This window comes from Pantherophis guttatus, chromosome 10 (genome assembly GCF_059756535.1).
Source record: "Pantherophis guttatus breed Tessera chromosome 10, ASM5975653v1, whole genome shotgun sequence".
In the NCBI taxonomy this organism is placed as follows: domain Eukaryota; kingdom Metazoa; phylum Chordata; class Lepidosauria; order Squamata; family Colubridae; genus Pantherophis; species Pantherophis guttatus.
Window position 1 is genome coordinate 4955901 of NC_142072.1, and position 20480 is coordinate 4976380.

General features: G+C 46.7%; 1 protein-coding gene across 1 annotated transcript in view; it reads right to left on the minus strand.

The window, feature by feature from the left end:
- The window catches only part of ATP1A3 (ATPase Na+/K+ transporting subunit alpha 3), a 39390-nt gene extending 19324 nt beyond the window's left edge, over positions 1-20066 (minus strand). The window contains exons 1-11 of the mRNA XM_060693858.2: positions 19830-20066; positions 12469-12597; positions 12204-12263; positions 9767-9970; positions 9178-9291; positions 7417-7551; positions 6833-6950; positions 4355-4623; positions 2921-3119; positions 1476-1585; positions 254-388 (exon numbers count right to left, since the gene is read on the minus strand). Coding sequence (XP_060549841.1) covers positions 254-388; positions 1476-1585; positions 2921-3119; positions 4355-4623; positions 6833-6950; positions 7417-7551; positions 9178-9291; positions 9767-9970; positions 12204-12263; positions 12469-12597; positions 19830-19835 — 1479 coding nt within the window. The 5' untranslated portion in view covers positions 19836-20066. The remainder of the gene's footprint in view (positions 1-253; positions 389-1475; positions 1586-2920; positions 3120-4354; positions 4624-6832; positions 6951-7416; positions 7552-9177; positions 9292-9766; positions 9971-12203; positions 12264-12468; positions 12598-19829) is intronic.
- Positions 20067-20480: the final 414 nt, after the last annotated feature.

Genomic DNA, 20480 nt, shown 5'->3' on the forward strand with positions numbered 1-20480 from the left:
ACAATATTAGTTTTGCTTCGCTTTTAATTCATGAAAAACTTCGGTCTATATCAAGGGTGTCCTATCTTGGCAACTTTTAAGACCTGTGGACTTCAACTCCCAGAATTCCCCAGCCAGTTATGCTGACTAGGAATTCTGGGAGCGGAAGTCCACAGGCCTTAAAGTTGCCAAGGTTGGACACCCCTGGTCTATATGAAAGGTTACCCAACCCTAGAGTTAGAGGCCTCTTTGAGGGACACTCAAGAACCCATACCTGGTATTTGTTGGTGGAGTTGAAGGGAATTTCTGCCACTTTTTTGTTCTTCTCCCTCATCAGCTTCACAGATCCAGACGAAAGCTCGATACATTTCAATAGGGCTGATTCAGAAGCATCTCCTGCTACGTCACGCTTGGGGGGTGGGGGGTGAAATAGGATCGTTTCAATGTTCTGTGTTTGGACATGCAGCCTGGCCTTCTCTCCCCACCACCCACCATCACCCAACCATCCTAACGATGGAACTAACAACATTCATAAGTGTAGGAAGTGGTGCCACAGGAGAACATTGGCTGCTAGATTAGATGGGTTCAAAAACGTCCAATATAGTTCTTGGAGGAAGGTCTATCACAGGGATCTGCAACCTTAAACGCTCAAAGAGCCATTTGGACCCGTTTCCCACAGAAAAGAAAACACCGGGAGCCACAAAACCTGGGTGGGCGTGGCCAACTCGATGTCACTCACTTCCACCAGTCACATGACCTCCTAGCCACACCTACCCAGCCGGTCATTAGGGCAGAGAACCAGTTGTTAAAAAACACCGGGAACCACAAAGTCCTTTCGACATCTCTCTCTCTCCCCTCCCTCCCTCTCTCCCCCCTCTCCTTTACTCTCTGTATCTCTCTATGTCTCTCTCTCTCTCTCCCCTCTCTCTGTATCTCTCTGTCTCTGCCCTGGCCGCTGCTCCATCCCCCGCCAGTGCCCTTACCTTCTCAGGCCAGGCGAGGAGTGACTGGGAGGGGAGGGCAAGGGGCAGGGTCAGCTAATGGTGGGGGAGGGAGGCACAGCAGAGGGCCCAAAGAGCCACATGAGGTTCCGGAGCCGCAGGTTGCTGACCCCTGGTGTATCAGAAGGAACCAGACCTGATGACCAAGTGCTGCTTTCAGGCATGGAGTCAGTCTACTTCTATATAGGGTATAGATGAGCAACAACAGATGTCTTGGATCTCCTACTGGTGGATTTCCTAAATGTATCAGGTGGGCCACCAAGATGGAATGCTCCTTATTTGGACCTAGGCCTGATCCAGCAAGCCTATTTTCAGGTTCTCATATTTCATCACGTGGTGGTATAGAAATGAACATTCTTTTTCCTTATACTTGACCTTCAACCCTCACATCTTCACCTGTCCTTATCTCCAGCACAATGACCATTCTCAATTTTCTAGATGCCGCTAAGGCCCAGATGATGCCTCCTCACAAGGAGTGGGTTCTCCTCCGCTCACCTTGAGGATGGGCACGTTCTCTTGACCTCCCTTGAAGACAGCTCGGTTGCAAAGCCCAGCAATAAGAGACAAGGCCACCCAGGTGGGGGAGCTCTTATCAAAGGCCGTGCCTGCAATGAAAAATAAAGGAAGATGGTGAGGGGGGAAGTTCTAGGTTAAGAAAGGAAATCACTTGAACTGTAGGCCAGGTGTCAACCCTGAAGCTGTCCTGACCGAAGCCATTTCGTCCGCTTCTGTGTGGCCACACTGGAGCTGAGGGTCAGGCAAGGGGGGATTTGAGATAGAGGGACTGTTGTAGCCAAAACAAAACACTTTCTCTTGGGAACCAAGGTCACATCTGGAAGGAAGAAGGCAGAGTGATGCCACCCGGTTGTCAGACTGTACAATGATTGGACCATGTGACTGATTGTTTTGAGAAAGTAGAAAATCTTTTACTTTTAATGACCTAAGCGTAGTACATAAAATCATCTGCCACAATGTCCTACCTGTCAATGACTACTTCAGCTTCAACCACAACAATATACGAGCACACACACAACAGATACAAACTTAAGGTAAACCTTTTCAAACTCGACTGCAGAAAATACGATTTTAGCAACAGAGTAGTCAATGCCTGGCATGCACTACCTGACTCTGGGGTTTCTTCCCCAAACCCCCAAAACTTTAACCTTGGACTGTCTACTGTTGACCTCACCTCATTCCTAAGAGGTCTGTAAGGAGCGCGCATAAGTACACCAGCGTGCCTACCGTCCCTGTCCTAATATTCCTTTTTTACTCTTACTCTGTTCATGTATTCAAATTATGTTTATACTTTTACCTGTTATCTTATATAGGCTTGACAAATAAATAAAATAAAATAAAATAAAATAAAATAAAATAAAATAAAATAAAATAAAATAAAATAAAATAATAAAATAAAATAAAATAAAATAAAATAAAATAAAATAAAATAAAATAATAAAATAAATAATGGGGTGAAAACCACAGGAGTTTTAGAGTCGGTTTTCACCAGATATGTGCCAATGTAATATTATCCAATAAAAGCAACGTTTGAGGAACTCAGTGGCCTCGGGGTCTTGCTTGCAATGGATTTATTACTTGGAATCCTGACATTAAACCAACTTTTTGACACCAGGGAGAAAAGGGGAAATCGGGTGAAGGGGAAAGAGTAAGGGAGAATGGGTCAAATCGTGAAGAGGAGAAAGATGGGATTTCAATCAAGGTTCCACCTCAGCCTTTCTCAGTCTGTTGCACATCATTCTCACCCTACACAGCAAAACTGGGAGGATCTGTCATGGATCTAGAGCTGAGCTAGAGACCCCAAGAAGACATGAACCCCCCTCCGCTTCCTATCCTTTCCGTTACAAAGAGGTCCTCTGTCAACTCTTCTTAATGCAAGATGGGGAAAGGGTCTCTGTAGTCTCTTTCCCCACAGTAATCCTCACCAGATTGATCCTCGGTGGTATCAGCCTCATGGATCTGGTTGTCAAACCACATGTGGGCAACAGTCATTCGGTTTTGAGTCAGGGTCCCTGTCTTGTCCGAGCAGATGGTGGAGGTGGAGCCCAAGGTCTCTACGGCTTCCAAGTTCTTCACCAAGCAGTTCTTGCGAGCCATGCGCTTGGCAGTCAAGGTCAGACACACCTAAATGGGAGGAATGAAACTTAGCGATGGGCTGAAGGAAAGGATTCCAATCAGAGATGCCCAAACTCGCATTTTCCTTGAAAGCCAAGAGTCTTCCAATATCTAAGGGGCTGCCACAAAGAAGAGGGAGTCAAGCTATTCTCCAAAGCACCTGAGGGCAGGACAAGAAGCAACGGGTGGAAACCGATCAAGGAGAGAAGCAACTTAGAATTAAGGAGAAATTTCCTGGTAGTCAGAATAATTAATCAGTGGAATGACTTGCCTCCAGAAGTTATGGATGCTTCATCACTGGATGTTTTTAAGAACAGATTGGATAACTGTAACGGATGCTTCATCACTGGAGATTTTTTAAATTGTGGATGCTTCATCATTGGAGGTTTTAAAGAAGAGATTGGATAACTCCTTGTCTGATATGATATAGAGTCTCCTGCTTGAGCAGGGGGTTGGACTAGAAGACCTCCAAAGTCCCTTCCAACTCTGTTATTCTCTTATTCTTTTTCAAAAAATGAGCTCAACTTCACATCATTTTTTTTCCTAATGGAATATTGAGACATCATTATCATCACCATCTTTGGGAAACCAAGATGAGATATCAGTAGTTTTTTTTTTTTTAACAAATATAACAGAATAACAGTCAGAAGGGATCTTGGAGGTCTTCTAGTCCAGTAGCAAGAGCATGTAGACCAGTGATGGGATTCAGCCAGTTCACACCCCTTCGGGAGAACCGGTTGTTAACTTTCTGAGCAGTTCGGCAAACTGGTTGTTGGAAGAAATCATTAGGGCAGAGAACTGGTTGTTAAATTACTTGAACCCCACCACTGATGTAGACTTATATACCACTTCACACTGCTTTACAGCCCTCTCTAAGGGCCCCCTACAATCTGGGTCCTGATTTTACCCACCTCGGAAGGATGGAAAGCTGAGTCAACCTTGAGCCCGTCAGGATCGAACTTCTGGCAGTGAGCAGAGTCATCCTGCAATGCTGCATTCTAACCCCTGTGCCACTACGGCCCTCAAGCAGCAAACCCTATACCATTTCAGACAAATGGTTGTCCAATCTCTTCTTAAAAAAACTCCAGTATTGGAGCATCCACAACTTCTGGAGGAAAGTCGTTCCACTGATTAGTTGTTCTGTCGGGAAATTTCTCCTTAGTTCTAGGTTGCTTCTCTCCTTGATTAGTTTCCATCCATTTTCTCTAGGAAGTTCTTTGGTAGACTTCTTGTCAGGTACTTACTGTGACTGTAGCCAAGAGTCCTTCAGGGACGTTGGCCACAATGATGCCAATGAGGAAAATGACAGCTTCCAGCCATGAGTAGCCCAAAATGAGCGAGAGCACGAAGAAGGAGACGCCCAGAAAGACAGCCACGCCTGTGATCAGCTGGATGAAGTGCTCAATCTCCCTAGCAATGGGGGTCTTGCCAACTTCCAGGCCTGAAGCCAAGGTGGCAATTCGACCCATCACTGTCCGATCTCCAGTGGCAATGACAACCCCACGGGCTGTGCCTGGTGGGAAAAGAGACAAATCGGTGGGCATGCATTCTCTCTCCAATTTTCTGTGCATCTAACAATTTCCAGATCTGGTAGGTGATTATAGCTCCTAGAATTCCCAGCTAACTTGACCGTTCTGGCTAGAAATTCTAGAAGTTGTAATCTCAGCTCAGGTTGGAGATCTCCGCTGTCGATTTGTGTTGGATGTTCACTGCCCATAAGGTAAAGGTAAAGGTTCCCCCGAAGCTGCCATTGACATCACATCAAATAAGCGAACCTTGGGCCGATCCATTAATTAATTCAAGACCTTGGATTTTGGAATCTGTGGATGAACTAATTAAAAGAGCATTGGAGTGTATTTATGGCATAGACCGCGATGAACCATTTCAGATCTTTTTACTATTAAAGGTACTAGGCATGCTAGTCATTCCCGACTCTAGGGGGCGGTGCTCATCTCCGTTTCAAAGCCGAAGAGCCAGCGCTGTCCGAAGACGTCTCCGTGGTCATGTGGCCGGCATGACTCAATGCCAAAGGTGCACAGAATGCTGTTACCTTCCCACCAAAGGTGGTCCCTATTTTTTCTACTTGAATTTTTTACGAGCTTTCGAACTGCTAGGTTGGCAGAAGCTGGGACATGTAATAGGAGCTCACTCTGTTATGCGATGCTAGGGATTCGAACCGCTGAACTGCCAACCTTTCAATCAGCAAGCTCAGCGTCTTAGCCAGTGAGCCACCGCATCCCTTGCAATATTTAAATGAATTTAGGAACCATTGTTTGATAACTGTAACTTACAAATCTCACTGGGTTCCTTGAGGAGAGAGACAAACCATTAAGCTAATTTAGGATGAGAGTTTAGGTGTCAAGCACCAGGGGAATCAGAAGATCCACGCAGTTCAAATAGCTATAAAGATGTATTTGCAAGCTTAAGGTCTTGACAAGAACCTGAACTACTAACAGTCAAAGCAAACAGCCGGTAGATAAGAATCAACGGAATTCATGGTGAACTGGGCTCAGATCTCTTGTTGTCATGAAGGGACTCAAGACTGATGAGGGGCTTGATACCTCCCTCAGGCTCAGCCTGGTGAACTCCTACATTAGGTAAGCCCTTACTGAATTATTCTAGATTCCTCTCTAGCAATCCTTACAATTCTACAATCCTACAGTTCTATAGAGGAATTATTGAGTCTGTCATCTGCACCTCTAGAACTGTCTGGTTTGGTTCTGCAACCCAACAAGACAGACACAGACTTCAGAGGATAATTAGAACTGCAGAAAAAGCAATTCCTACCAACCTGCCTTCCATTGAGGACCTGTATACGGCACAAGTTGAAAAGAGGGCTGTGAAAATATTTACAGACCCCTCGCATCCTGGACATAAATTGTTTCAACTCCTACCCTCAAAACAACGCTATAGAGCACTGCACACCAGAACAACCAGACACAAGAACAGTTTTTTCCTGAACACCATCACTCTGCTAAACAAATAATTCCCTCAACAGTGTCAAACTATTCACTAAGTCTCCATTACTATTACTATTAGTCTTCTCATCGTTCCTATCACCCATCTCCTCCCACTTACGACTGCATGACTGTAACTTTGTTGCTTGTATCCTTACGATTTATATTGATATTGTTTCCTAGTATGATTGCTTATGTGTACCCAATGATTATCATTAAGTGTTGTACCTTATGATTCTTGACGAATGTATCTTGTCTTTTTATGTATACTGAGAGCGTATGCACCAAAGACAAATTCCTAGTGTGTCCAATCACACTTGGCCAATAAAGAATTCTATTCTATTCTATTCTATTCTATTCTATTCTATTCTATTCTATTCTATTCTATTCTATTCTATTCTATTCTATTCTATTCTATTCTCTATTCTCATAAATTAAGGCAGATATATGCCCTAGCAGTCGCAAAGCCAATAGAAATTAAAAAAAAAAATACTGTGCTAATATGTTCTCTTAAATCAGTGTTTTTCAAATTAGGTAACTTTAAGATGCGTGGATCAAAATTCCCCAGACAAAGGATAATACACAGGTCATCTGATCACAATCCGGAAAGGTGTCAAATAAAGTTATTCTATTCAAATCGTAGCAGTGATATCTAGACTGGGGTCGAAAACTCATATCAATTCACAGCAATGTTTTTACTGAGATGTGGTTTCCCTTTTTCTAGTCAGGCCTAGAAGGTGTCCTAACTCCGACAGAAGCCCCTACCTTCGACGCAGTTGGTAGAGAAAAAAGTGATATTCCTGGTCTCGAGAGGATTGTCGTGGGTACAATCTGGAGAACGGGTCTGAGGTTCGGATTCACCCGTCAGGGAAGAGTTATCCACCTAGAGAGAAAACGCCAGGCCATGTCAAGTCCGTCCAGAAAGGGTTCGCGGTTAAAATTATCCTGGTTTTATCTCAAATTTGGCAGGTCAACAAACTGACAGATCTCGTAATCGTCACAACTCGTTTGAAAGGACAGATGGTTTGGGCCTGTTACGTAAGTCCGGGAAAGCTGATCACTTTTGTGACAAGGATCCAAAATTCATTCTTCTCCCACTTGTCTGATGCTGCTTCGCGTCAAACAAAAGAAACAGGGAAATCCGAGCTGCAAGGTTGTGCAGTGATACGACCTACGCAACATTGATCTTGTGCTCGGTAATCTGATCTCTCCATTTAGATTTGGTTAATGGGAGAGAACAGTTGGTAAAGGACACCGGCGAATTGCTCTAATTCCCAGGGGCTTGATAGTCTGTTCCAGAGCTGAAAGGAACAACAGCTGAAAAGAAGACTAGTAAGATTTTCACCAACCTTGCAACCATGAGCTGAGATGATCCTTAGGTCAGCTGGGACTCTATCTCCTCCTTTCACCTCTACGAGATCTCCAACCACCACATCCTCGGCGTTGAGTTGCATCTTCTCCCCTTCCCTGATCACCAGAGCTTGCTTTGGGACGAAAAGCAAACTTCATTAAAACAATATATTCTGGATTTTCAGTCATGCTGACACGTGTTCCCCTAAAATATTTCTTTGTAAATCTATCCTTTTCCAAAGTTCATTGGCAACGCAACTCTCACACTGCCTAAGAATGTACCATGGGGGGCGGGGGGGGGGGCTCAACACGTCTGGAGTTTGCCATATTGTCTCCAGAAGAGAACATTGTGTCATTCTTGTTATTATTATCCAGTTTCCCCAAAAATAAGACCCAACCGGAAAATAAACCCTAGCATGATTTTTCAGGATGCTCGTAATATAAGCCCTACCCCCAAAACAAGCCCCGGTTAAGATCGTCAACCGGAGGGAGGCGTTTAGTACTGTATTTCCCCCAAAGTAAGATCTAACCAGAAAATCAGTCATAATGCGTCTTTTGGAGAAAAAAATTAATATAAGACCCGGTCTTATTTTCAGGGAAATACGGTATTTAACACATGTGCAACATTTGCAAAGGTTTCATATCTGATTTCATAAACCCGAGATTCTAAATGGTTGTGTTCACTCAACAGCCTTAACCAGACAGACTTCTGATTAACCCCCTTTTGACATTGTACCATACACTGAATCCTAAATTAATTTAATGCCCTGGACTCACACAACACACATACATACACCAGAAAAACAGGTTAACGCTAAACTCAGCATGGTACCTTACGTCACCCATTCCTGCTCACAAAAATCCCCTGAAGTGGCTCCTAATTTCTGCTCCCATTTTACAAATAGGTGAGCTGAAAGATACCAGCAATGAAAATAATACTTATACATCACTTATAAAGGTGGCTTGGGCCTAACTTTATGGGGATTTTTTTTTCTCTGTGCGCTGTGTGCTCTCTGTCATTTTACCTCATAATGTTCCTGCTGAGTCAATTTACCTGACGATGCTCCCGTTTGCCTTCCTTATTTACTTAAATATATTTATTTATATAAAGCCACAAGTTCTTGTCTGATGCCATTTGGACACCAACTGCGCAATTCTCTGGCAGACTACCTGTACAGTAGTGGAAACCTTTTGGGAAAAGTGTATTTTTGAGGTTTGATGGCTAATAACACCAGATAATCCTATTCCACTGCTGGAATGGCCTGGGAATAGCCCAGACCTTCACCCAATTGAAAACCTATCTAACCGACTAAAGAAACTTATTAGAAGCAATCATTCAATCTTGGTTTCACATTAGAACAGCTGCAGAACTAAAAGACTTGGTTCACTCCATGGGAAGACGTTGTAAGGCTGTAATTCATGCTTAAGGTTACCCAACTAAGGATTAACTGACGTGATAATTTTTGTATATCTCATTTTTTCTATGGTGATCATTTTTGTATATCTAGTTTTTTCTACATGTTTCACTTTTCTTCTTTATACTGTAACTGCTATTCTAATAGCAAATCCTTCATCAAAGTTATTGCATTACATTCTCGATTAAATTATCTTTCCATTGATATATAATTTTATGATACTACTACTCCAAAAAAAGGTGGTGTTATTAGCTACTTTTAGAAAAGACACTTTTTCCCAAAAGGTTTCCACAATGTTGGCCACTACTGTACGTTGGTGTCGATATAAAAGACAACTGGCCATACCTGGGGTACCATATTCTTGAAGGATTCCATAATCTTAGAGCTTTTGGCCTCTTGGTAGTAGGAGAAGCAGCCGGTGATGATGACCACAGCTGCCAAGACAATACCCAGGTAAAGCTGTCCAAGAACAGAGAGGAGGAAAGATTGGATCATCAGAAGGTCTTTGAGATACCCCAATCTTCATCCCTCCCAAAAGGACACTCTCCAAACACGTAAATCCCACCGAAACTCACTGTCAGCACTTCAAGCTACATTTACTCTAGTGCTGACATAAGAAGAAGTGGAGGCGTCTGGAAAGGGACGTTTGACTTTTCACCTACTTATTTTCCCTGGAGATAATATCCCCTAGGAGATGGGATGGGAGGGGGGGAAATTCCTTTGAGCTGGAGCGGTAGATTAGGGGTAGAATGACTTGGAAGATGGCCAATGAGTGCAGGGGAGTGGGGAACGGAAAGGGAGGGTTTTGGGTCTGGAAGTCAGTGTTGGCTTCGATGAGTCGGAAGTAGAATGTCATGCTTAATAAATGGGAATTTTTCTTCAAAGACTTTGTTTGAAATGCAATTTATTTGAGACCTTGAAACCTGACACTCACATTGTCACCTGCAGGGTCCTCTTCGGTTCCTGCCTGGATGCCGTAGGCGAGGAAGCAGAGTATGGCACCGATCCACAAGAGGATGGAGAAGCCTCCGAAGAGCTGACGACAGAACTTGACCCATTCCGGAGTGGTTGGGGGTGGGGTGAGAGCATTGGGGCCATCGCGGGCCAGGATCTCTTGGGCTTTGCTGTGGGTCAGACCCTGATAGTCAGAGAGAAAGAGAAAGGATAAAAAACCATAGGCTGGGAAAATGTTCTGACCTAGGCTTCCCCCAAAAAGCATGAAGCAGAATCCTGGTCCCAACAAAACCCCTTTTATTAAACGAACAGTGAATTCCTCTCATTCACCTTCAGCAAAGTCTTTCGAGGGAGAATTTCAGTCACAGACCTTATCTGGCTTGGAGAGCTGCCAGGCCGATATCTTCAAAACTTGGCAAAGAGTCTCGGAGAGTCACGAGCCAATTAAGCGAACTATTTGTCTCCTGCAAACTCCACTCCCCTTTTGCTCCTCTTTTATTCCCTCTGGGAGGGGCCATTCATCGTCCATCTGTGGCCTTACTCCCAAGTCGACCCTTGTTCTTTAGCTGTTCCCTTCATCTGGCAACTCTGCGCATGCGCACATTGGGAACAGGCTCCAGCTGTTCGTCTGCCTCACTGATGTCTGACTCCAAAGGCAGCTGATAACTGGCATCTGGCCCTGGCTCCCTCTCTGCCTCCGACGCAGAGCCCTCATCAGAGCCTTCCCCAGACTCCAGGACTGGCCCATGTTCCTCCCCAACCTCCTCACTGTCCGAATCTGCTGCCAGCTCCGCTGGCCACTGGCAGGCCACAACAGAGAGAAACATCTCTGCATCCCTTCACCCTTCCTAAGATATTTTTCCCTGGGGAGTAAAAAAAAGCATGAACTACTCCAAATCATAAGCCACTTTTTCTATCTTTGGATAAATCATAGAGCTCAGTACACTTTACTTTTTGTAGTGTTTTTATACTGTACAAAACTTCTTTTATAAAAATAATTCTATTTTTTTTTTTAAAAAGGGATGAGTGGAAAACCCCCTTCATAGTCAAGGGATCTCCCCTGCCAAGGAAGTTTCTCCTTCCAATATTTTCTTGCGTTGGATCATCTGATTCACCTATCAACATTTTGCAAGAATTCCTGCAGGTCCAAAATTTTAGTTTCAACGGCCCTGCAGAATGTCATTAAAATTAAAGAATCACAATCAACTGTGGACATTACAAATGCTTCTCTTCCATTCCAATATTCTACAACCTAGTTATGCACAAAATAAGAAGAAAAGGAGACAGCAGGTATGGGAAAGAGACAACTAAAATCTCAAATATGGAAGTGTATCTTAGAGTCTAAGGGCTTCAATGAAATCAAACATTTTGGAATCTGGTGCAGGAATTCCCAGGAGATCCCAGAATAGAAATGAAGAACCTCAAAAAGAAATATCATCTAGGACCTGTTGATCATACCTAACATTAATCCTTACAAAAAGGTCTAATTTGTTCATTGTATGTGCTTAGAAATCTCTTCAGTCAGGATCTTGAAATTCTTGGTTGACGGTAAAATTATAAGGAACTGAGAAAGTTCCTAATTTGGCTGAGTTCTACTCCTTTGTAAGCAAAGGTCCCCACTAGGGATAACATCGTAGTAGTATTCCAGTATTTGAGGGACTGCTACAAAGAAGAGTAGGTCAACCTATTCTCCAAAGTATCTGAAAGCAGGACAAGAAGCAATGGATGTAAATCAATCAAGGACAGAAGCAACCTGGAATTAAGGAGAAACTTCCTAACAGTGAGAAAAATTAATCAGTGGAAGCGCTTGACTTCAGAAGTTGTGGCTGCTCCATCACTGGAGGCTTTTAAGAAGATGTTGGATAGCCACTTGTCTGAAATAATATAGGGTCTCCTGAATGAGCAAGAGGTTGGATTAGAACAGGAGTCGGCAACCTTAAACACTCAAAGAGCCACAAAGGTCCTAACCGGAAGCCCCATTCAATTCTAGAGTCGACCGGAAGTCTGGTTCCTACATCATAGTCTCCTCCTAGCACAGCGTTCTTTTTCCTCTGCTGACCAGAAGTCCAGTTCCCCCACCATAGAGTCTCCTCCTAGCACGGCATCCTTTTTCCTCTATCTGTCCTAACCAAAAGCCCTATCAATTGTGGAGCCGACCAGCAACAGGGATGAAAGAGCCACATGCGGCTCCAGAGTCGCAGGTTGCTGACCCCTGGATTAGAAGACCTCCAAGGTCCCCGATTGAAACTTTTTTCAACTATTACACAGCTGCTCCAAAATTCTGTATCTGCTGGTCAGCTGATTTCCTCCACCAGCTAGGTCATGGTGCTATGGAGCCTCCAGGTAGATGTTCAACCTATCTCCAGTCCTTGAGGAAAATAAGAAACACCCACCAGCCCTAAGTGGAAAGTCCTTACCTGTACACAATCTGTGTTGTATTTCCGGCAGACTTCCTCAATGGACATTTTGTGCTCCGTCTGAAACACATGGCAAAAAGACGACACTTAGGAGGACCTTCTGCTATCTCCCTCCATCTTCATCATCATCATCATCTCTTGCAGTTCCACCCAACCACCCCATGGCCATCATTGGATCAAGGAAAGTCATCATCACTCCCCATTTCTTGCAGCTCCACTCAACCACCCAATCACCTCTGTTGGATCAAGGTAGGTCATCACTCACCATCGCCACTTCCTTCTTGAGATCATCCAGATCCCGACTCTTCTGCTGAGCTTTGGTCTTCTTGGGTGAAGAATCGTCATCATGTTTGTCTTGGGTGGTGGCCACACGATAACTGTCTGAGCGCCCGTACTGCGTGGAGAAAACCGGCGGAGACTTAAGTAAAACACCCCATCGAAAAATGCAATCTTTGTCTCAAATTGTTTTTCAGTTTGCCCCAATTTGCCATGTACAGGAGGTCCTCGACTTACAACCACCTTTGTTAAGTAAGTTTTGCCTCATTTTACGACCGTTCTTGCCACAGTTGCTAAGTGAATTGTTGCAATTGAGAAGTTAGTAACCCAGTTGTTAAGTGAATCTGGCATCCCCGTTGACTTTGCTTGTCAAAAGGCTGCAAAAGGGCATCCCGTAACCTTGGGACACAGCAACGGTCGTAAGCACGAGTCAGTTGCCAAGGGTCTGAATTTTGATCACGTGATCAGGGGGAGGCTACAAAGGTCGCCAGTGTGGGGAAAAAACGGCCATAAGTCACTCTTTTCAGCGCCATTGTAACTTTGAGTGGTCACTAAATGAACTGTTGTAAGTCGAGACTACCTGTACACCTGTTCTGAAAGTAACAGATAAATTAAGCTGTTCTGAACAGGAAACAGAGAAAATGGAGGGAAGGTCAGTAAATGGGGAGGGGGAAAGCTCTGTGTGGATAATTCTCCTCCCAATAACAATTTGGATATGAAAGCAACTCCAGTTTGTATCTAATGGTTTGGAAGCCTTGATCAATTTTAATTGATATCAATATGATGGAATCGGCTATTTCTAATTTACAGCTAGTCCTCGACTTACAACCATTCATTTAGTGACTGTTCGAATTTACAACGGTGCCGAAAAGGTGGCTTATGACCAGTCCTCAAATTTACGACCATCGCAACAACCCCCATGGGTTCTGTGATCAAAATTTGGGTGGTTTGCAACCGGCAAATGTATTTACGATCCCAGGATCAAAAGGTTGTCTTTGTGCAACCTTCCCAGCCATCTTCCAACAAGGAAGGGCCATGGATGAAGACAGATCTGCTTAATGACCATCTTTCATCTAACAACTGCAATGAAGAGCAACAAAGATGATGAGGGGACTGGAGGCTAAAACATAGGAAGAACGGTTGCAGGAACTGGGTATTTTTAGTTTAATGAAAAGAAGGACTAGGGGGGACATGATAGCAGTCTTCCAGTATCTCAGGGCTGCCCCAAAGAAGAGGGAGTCAAGCTGTTCTCCAAAGCACCTGAGGGTAGAACAAGAAGCAAAGGGTGGAAGAAATTCAAATGAATCTTACAGGGTAGTCTTAAGTAAGTAAGGCAGTTCCTCTCCGTTACATTCCTTCGCCTACGATTAGCCTACCTTACAAAGCTCCAGTTGAAATTACAGAGGGAAAAATTTCTGCTTTTTAGAAACTGGTTCCTTTGAGGACTTTTCACTGATAAGGTTTAATTTCAGAGCTAGCATCCTTTGCCACTGATATCCCTCTGGAACAGGTGAGGAATAAGTCTAGCACAGTATTTCTCAACTTTGGCAACTTTAAGATGTGTGGACTTCAACTCCCAGAATTCCCCAGCCAGCAACTTTAAGATACGTAGACTTCATCTCCCAGAATTCCCCAGCCATTATTGAGAAATAATGGATGGAGCAAGAAAATATCAATTCAACTGCATCCTTAGCACCCTCTTAACACAACTTGCTCCACACTGTTGTTGTTGTTGTTCTTGCGGGGGTGGGTGGGTGGAAAATGGAGAAGAAAGTGTTAGGCATTGCTCTCTGGAAGAATCTAAGGATTTAAGCCAATGAAACAACCAACCAATAAATAATAAAGTGCATTTTTCTTTCCCCAGTGAGAAATTGGCTTAAAAGGAGATCCATATTCTGGGGGTCATTGCTGTTTGATCCTGAAATGACTTAGGACTATTTTGCACACTTAACAACTGTTGCAACATCTCCATGGTCTAAATTCAGATGTTTGGCAACTGACTCATATTTACGGCCATTGCTGCGTCCCAGGATACGATCTCATTCTGCAACCTTCCAACAAGCAAACTCAATGGGGGAAGCTAGATTCGCTTAACAACCGTTTGTTACTAACTTAACAACTGCAGTGTTTCCCTCAACGACAGTGGCAAGGAAGGTCGTAAGATGGGACAAAATTCACTTAACAAAGGTTTCACTTAATTTCAACAAAAATTTTGAGCTCCATCGTGGCAGTAAGGACCACCTGAATTTGTGATTCTTTGCCATGTTTACACGACAGGAGGAGGGGGGAAATTAGCATCATGGACCAGACAACTCTCTGAAATGTATAATTTGTAGGTAATTTCACCGATCATTTTTGGATTGAATTCACCCAGGGCTGAATCAGTGAACAAAGGAAAAGCGAGCATCCTTTTGAAGCCGAGCCTGGCTGCTATCCACAAGAGAAGCAAGATGAGATGCCATCAATAAACATGCAAAGAATATCCAAGGAGAAATTGAATGACCTTGGGATGTCCTTGCCCAGAGGCCCAACAGCCATCTTAAGTAGGAATTGGATATGTCTGTTCTATTGAAAAGAAGGACTAGGGGAGACATGATAGCAGTCTTCCAATATTTGAGGGGCTGCCACAAAGAAGAGGAGGGGGGAGTTTTGTCAACCTATTCTCCAAAGCACCAGAAGGCAAGACAAGAAGCAACGGATGGAAACAAATCAAGGAGAGAACCTGGAACTAAGGAGAAATTTCCTGACAGTGAGAACAATGAACCAGTTGAATGACTCGCCTCCAGAAGTTGTAGGTGCTCCAGCATTGGAGGCTTTTAAGAAGAGATTGGGCAGCCATTTGTCTGAAATGGTCCAGGGTTTCCTGCCTGAGCAGGGGGTTGGACTAGAAGACCTCCAAGGTCCCTTCAAACTCTGTTATTCTCTTATTCTGTCAAGTAGGCCTTACTGGGAATAGGGTGGGGGTTGTTGTTGGATGGATGAGCAGCAAAGGAAAAATAAAAACCAAAACTGCTTCCCTCTTTCTTAAGTCCCATCATGGAATTGTCGGTCATGATATAAATCCCTGCCAATAAAAACCAGACTCCAGACATCCGAGCGTCTAATTTAACCCCGCTCTTTAATAAGCAGAGTTTACCCCTTTTTTTTTTTTAAATGAATGTACGCAGAATAGGCGCTGCTGTTTGCTTTGATGGGGTCACGCTTCCCCGTAATCACCGTTAAGAAGTGGATATCAAAAGCTCAGACGTCGTCACATGGCAGGGCCCCCGCGCGCGGCCCACCCAACGCAGCCGTGCGGAAAGATCACTGTGAAAAAGGGATGGACATCTCACATCCATCACTGCAGCTCTTTTCCTGTTGTTGTTGGGTTTTTTTCCCCCCCTCTTCTCCAGCCGCAGGACCAGGGGGACAAGGTTTTGGGCCCGAGAATTCAACCCCGTTCTTAGTCCGTGATGGTGGGGGGACCTGCAAGGCTGTGGGGTGGGGTGGGGTGGGGTAAGGGCCATTCTGTGGCCCTTACCAAGGCAGAGACATTATTTCAACCTTGGCGCACCCCCGTGTGTGTGTGTGTGTGTGTGTGTGTGTGTGTGTGTGTGTGTGATGCAGAGAAATAAGAGCCCCCATCTTCTTCTTTTTTTTGCAAAGACATCAGGAAGAAGAAGATATAAAATCTATAGCTAACGCAGAAGCGGGGGTGGAATTATACTGCAGTGCAGAAGAGAGGGGGGAAAAAATGCCATTCGGAGGGGAGCCATTTTTCCTGGTGGCAGCTATTCGAAGGCAATCGAAAAAGGAGACGTGCCAACCACTCGCATTCTTAGCCAGAGCCGGTGCAGAGAAGGAGGGGAAAAAAAGGGGGGGGTTCCTTGTCTTAGAGATTTGGTGGGGGGAGGAAGGCTGTTGACAGCAGGCTGTTTAGCTGAAGGGCTCTTGGGGGGGTGGGGGGTCCTGCACCTCACCCGAGCGCTCTGGGGCCTCTTTCTTCTCAGCTGGGACTGGCTGCCACCCCCAGATTCTGCGGTGCTGCGTCGGTAAGATCCCTGGCGTGATGCCAGAGCTGCAGCAGTGCCCGGACAACTGCAGCGGCCATGCCATGGGGAAGAGGAAGGGCGGGAAGGCAAACCCTCCCCACTTTTTTTCCTTCACCTCAAAGAGGCGGCCTGCGCCGACCTTTGGGGATCCCATTGGAGGTCACTGTGACCCAAGGAAGAGGACACGGGTGAACAGGAAGGCTGGGGGGGAGGGATAAGAGATCCCCTCTTTTCTTCAGACCTTCCAAAAGACCCCCCCCCCAAAAGGACAAGGAAGACATCTCCAGAACCTGGAGCCAAGACACAAGGAAAGAAGGGCCATTGGATGGGGGGCAGGAGGGGCATCCTGCTTGCTCTCACCCAGGCCAGCAGGAATCCCCTTCCCCCCGGGGCCCAACTGTGTCAATGGTCTATTTTCCTTCCTCTCCCTTCGGATCCTCAAACACACACCCCCACCCCGTTTTTTGCTGCAGAGGATGTCTCTCCCACAGCTGCAGACACCAAATATAGAAATATGGGGAGGGGGGGAGGAGAGGGGGAGAGAGAGAGAGAGAGGAAAAGGGAAGGGATGGGGCAGCCATGGAGGAAGCCAGGAGGCAGCCATTCAAATCTCCTGCCCCTTCATTTCTTTCCTGGAACATCCTGGGGGATGTTAATAAGGGGAGGGGGGGAAAGAAGACTCCAGCCACCTTAGAGTGACCTATGCATTTCCTTTCCTCACTTCAATGCTACCCCCCCCATCCCCATCCTCCCCCCCCCTCAACACTGCCACCATTTTTCTGTTTCCCCTTCCTACAAGGTTACAGCTGCCACTGCTGCAGGCGTCCCTTCCTCCTTGGGATCAGACTGAAGGCAGATCAGCTGCCTTTCTGGACCCAGGCCATCTGTCTCTCTCTCTCTCTTTCTCTCTCCCCCACCCCTCAAGCTACCCACACATATCTAGGGCAGGCAACCCTCTCCTCACCCTCTCCCCGTCCCTGTCCTTGCATTGATTTTTTCTTGCCCATTGATTTTTTCCCCTTCTATCTTCTATCTCAGTCTGGGGGGGGGCCTCTCTTTTTTCCCCACCTGCTCCCCACCTGCCCTCGAATCCCCGCAGCCCCCTTTGAGAAGAGCAACGGGGAGGGGGGGGAAGGAGGGGGGTTGCCTCGTGTGGGGGATCCCACAATTATTTGGGGGGAGGGAGGGGGAAACAGCCGCCTTAGGCTGCCGCAGCCTCCGTGGATGCGCCCCCCCCTCTCTCCCAGCAAGACTGGCGTCCCTTGCTGAATATCAATGAGGGAGGACGAGCGCCCCCCCCCCTCCTCGGTGTAATCATCTTCCCTTAAACCAGGTTTCTCTCCCAATTTTTTTTAATTAAAAATATATATATATAAAACCCGCCTCTGCTCATTCGTCTTCTCCATCGCCCTTCCACACCTTTCTTATTTTCTCTCTTTGCAAGACAGTGAGTCATCTTTCTCCTTCATTTGTTCATCGCCCTTTGCTGACATATTGTCACCTGGAGGTGGGGGGGGGATTAACCAGAGCGCCCTGCTACTTCCCTGCTAGCTTTTCAGCACCTTTGGCTTTCCCGATTCCTAGGCAGCCCTCTTCTCCGACCCCCGGCCCGCTCTCCAAATAAAATAAAATAAAACAAGTCTCATAAAGGAAAATGCAGGTCCTTGAGATCTTATTTGGGTCCATCGCTGTCACCCCAATAATGCACAATCGTAGGTTCTGGCGGACACACTCACACAAACGTATCTAGGCACGCATATAACCTTCTCGAGGTTCAGGGGTAGGGAAAAGAGGAGATATGACGGGCCCGGCTTAAAATAATTTCCAAACTGTATGAAAAGTGGGGGGGGGGGAACAGTCTGAAGCCAAGGGGGGAAGTAGAGGCCAATGGAAAGGGCCTGGAATGCGTCATTCGCCCTCCTGCATTGTGGGTCGAGAGAGGGAGAGAGGGAGGGAGGGAGAGAGAAAAGAGAGAGAGAGAGAGAGAGAGGGAGGGAGGGAGGGAGGGAGAGAGAGAGAAAAAAAGAGAGAGAGAGAGAGAGAGAAAGAGAGGGAGGGAGGGAGGGAGGGAGAGAAAGAGGGAGAGAGAAAGAGAGGGAGGGAGGGAGAGAGAGAAAGAGAGAGAGAGAAAAAAAAAGAGAGAGAAAGAGAAAGAAAGGGAGGGAGGGAGAGAAAGAGGGAGAGAGAAAGAGAGAGGGGAGGGAGAGAGAAAGAGAGAGAGAAAGTGAGGGGGAGAGGGAAAGGGAAGGAGGGAGGGAGGGAGAGAGAGCAGAAGGGGGGAAATTGGGGGCGGGGGTCCTTGCTCTCAGTAATGAAGGAAATCCGAAGCCCACCCATTTTCCATCACTTGCCCCCGTTGGCTTACAAGCCCCCACCGTCCCCAACCAAGCAGCACGCCGGCTGAGGATGATGGGAAGCTGTCGCCCAGCCTCTCCGGAGGGTGCAGCAGCAGGGAGGAAAGCTGACTCCCCACCCCCCACCCAGCCACCCACCCCCCACACAAGACACCTGTCGCTCCAAGAACGACGCGCGTTTTCCCAATTGCAGAGTCAGCCACAGGCAAGGTTATTCAGACGGACGCTTATCTACGGACCAGGTCCTGTGGAGATGGAGGGACCCCGTTGTAAGGGACGTGCGTGCCCCGGTGGGCGTCTCTGGGGAGGGGAGGGGAGGGGGGGCAAAGGGTCCTGGGGAGAACCCAACCCCCTCCCCACAGAGAAACAAAGAGCATCTCTAGGGGGGTGGGGGGTAAAGAGAGAGGGAGGGAGGGGGGTAGATAGAGAGGGAGGGAGGGAGGGAGAGCAGAAGAGCCTTGGTAGTACAGGGGTTTAAGGCACCCTGTTATTAAGCTTATTAAGACCAGCTGCCAGGTTCGAATCTCGCCAAGGCTCAAGGTTGACTCAGCCTTCCATCCTTTCTAAGGTAGGTAAATTGAGGACCCAGTTTGTGGGGGCAATAAGCTGACTTTGCATAAAATATACAAAAGTATGAAGGCTATTGCTTAACGCATTGTAAGCTGCCCTGAGTCTCCGGAGAAGGGCGGCATATAAATCGAAATTAAAAAAAAAAGAAGAAGAAGAAGAAGGGGGAAAATTGGGGGCGGGGGTCCTTGCTCTCAGTAATGAAGGAAATCCGAAGCCCACCCATTCTCCATCACCTGCCCCCATTGACTTACAAGCCCCCATTGCCACCCTTCTCCCGGGTGGCAAAGTGGGCACCCTCTGTCTCTTGGGTGGGCTCCTCTGCAGGAGCCAGATGCGGATTGTGGGGTGGGGGTGGGGGTGGGGGTAGGGTGGGAAAACGAGAGACTGCAACTTACCCCCATCTTGGCGGCTTTGGCGTCTCAGCCTGGGTGTGCCAGGCTCCCTTCGGGGAAAGCAGACACCCGGCAGGCAAGCGGGATGGCCGGATGGATGGATGGATGGATGGAAGGAAGGAAGAAAGAGCCGGGAGCCGAAGAGTGAGAGACAGACAAGGGAAGAGGAGGGAGCTGCCGGCGCCCCCAGCCAGGGATGCTGTGCCCACGGCTGCCAGGCACAGAAGGACGGGACGTAGCGCACTCCTGGCGCTGCTGTCTGAACCAGGGCAGGCTGGCCAGCCAATCAGCGGGCGCTTCCCCCCTCCCCGGCCCACCGCTAAGCCCCGCCCCTTTTACTGCAGAATTCACCTTGTCCAAGGTGGGGGGCGGGAAGGAGCCGGGGATCCCCCAGCTTGACTCCCCTTTCCCCCCTTCCTCTGCCCCCCAATGCAAAACACAGAAGCTGCAGATGGGGAATACATCACAATCATATGATTTTATTTTATTTTTTTAAGACAACGGCCTCAGGGCAAATCTAGGCCTAGGGTCCCAGCCTCCTGGATGCCCTTCGGGCCCAGCCAGAGGTGGGTTTCAGCAGGTTCTGACCAGTTCTGGAGAACCGGTAGCGGAAATTTTGAGAGGTTCGGAGAACCGGGTAGTAAAAATTCTGAC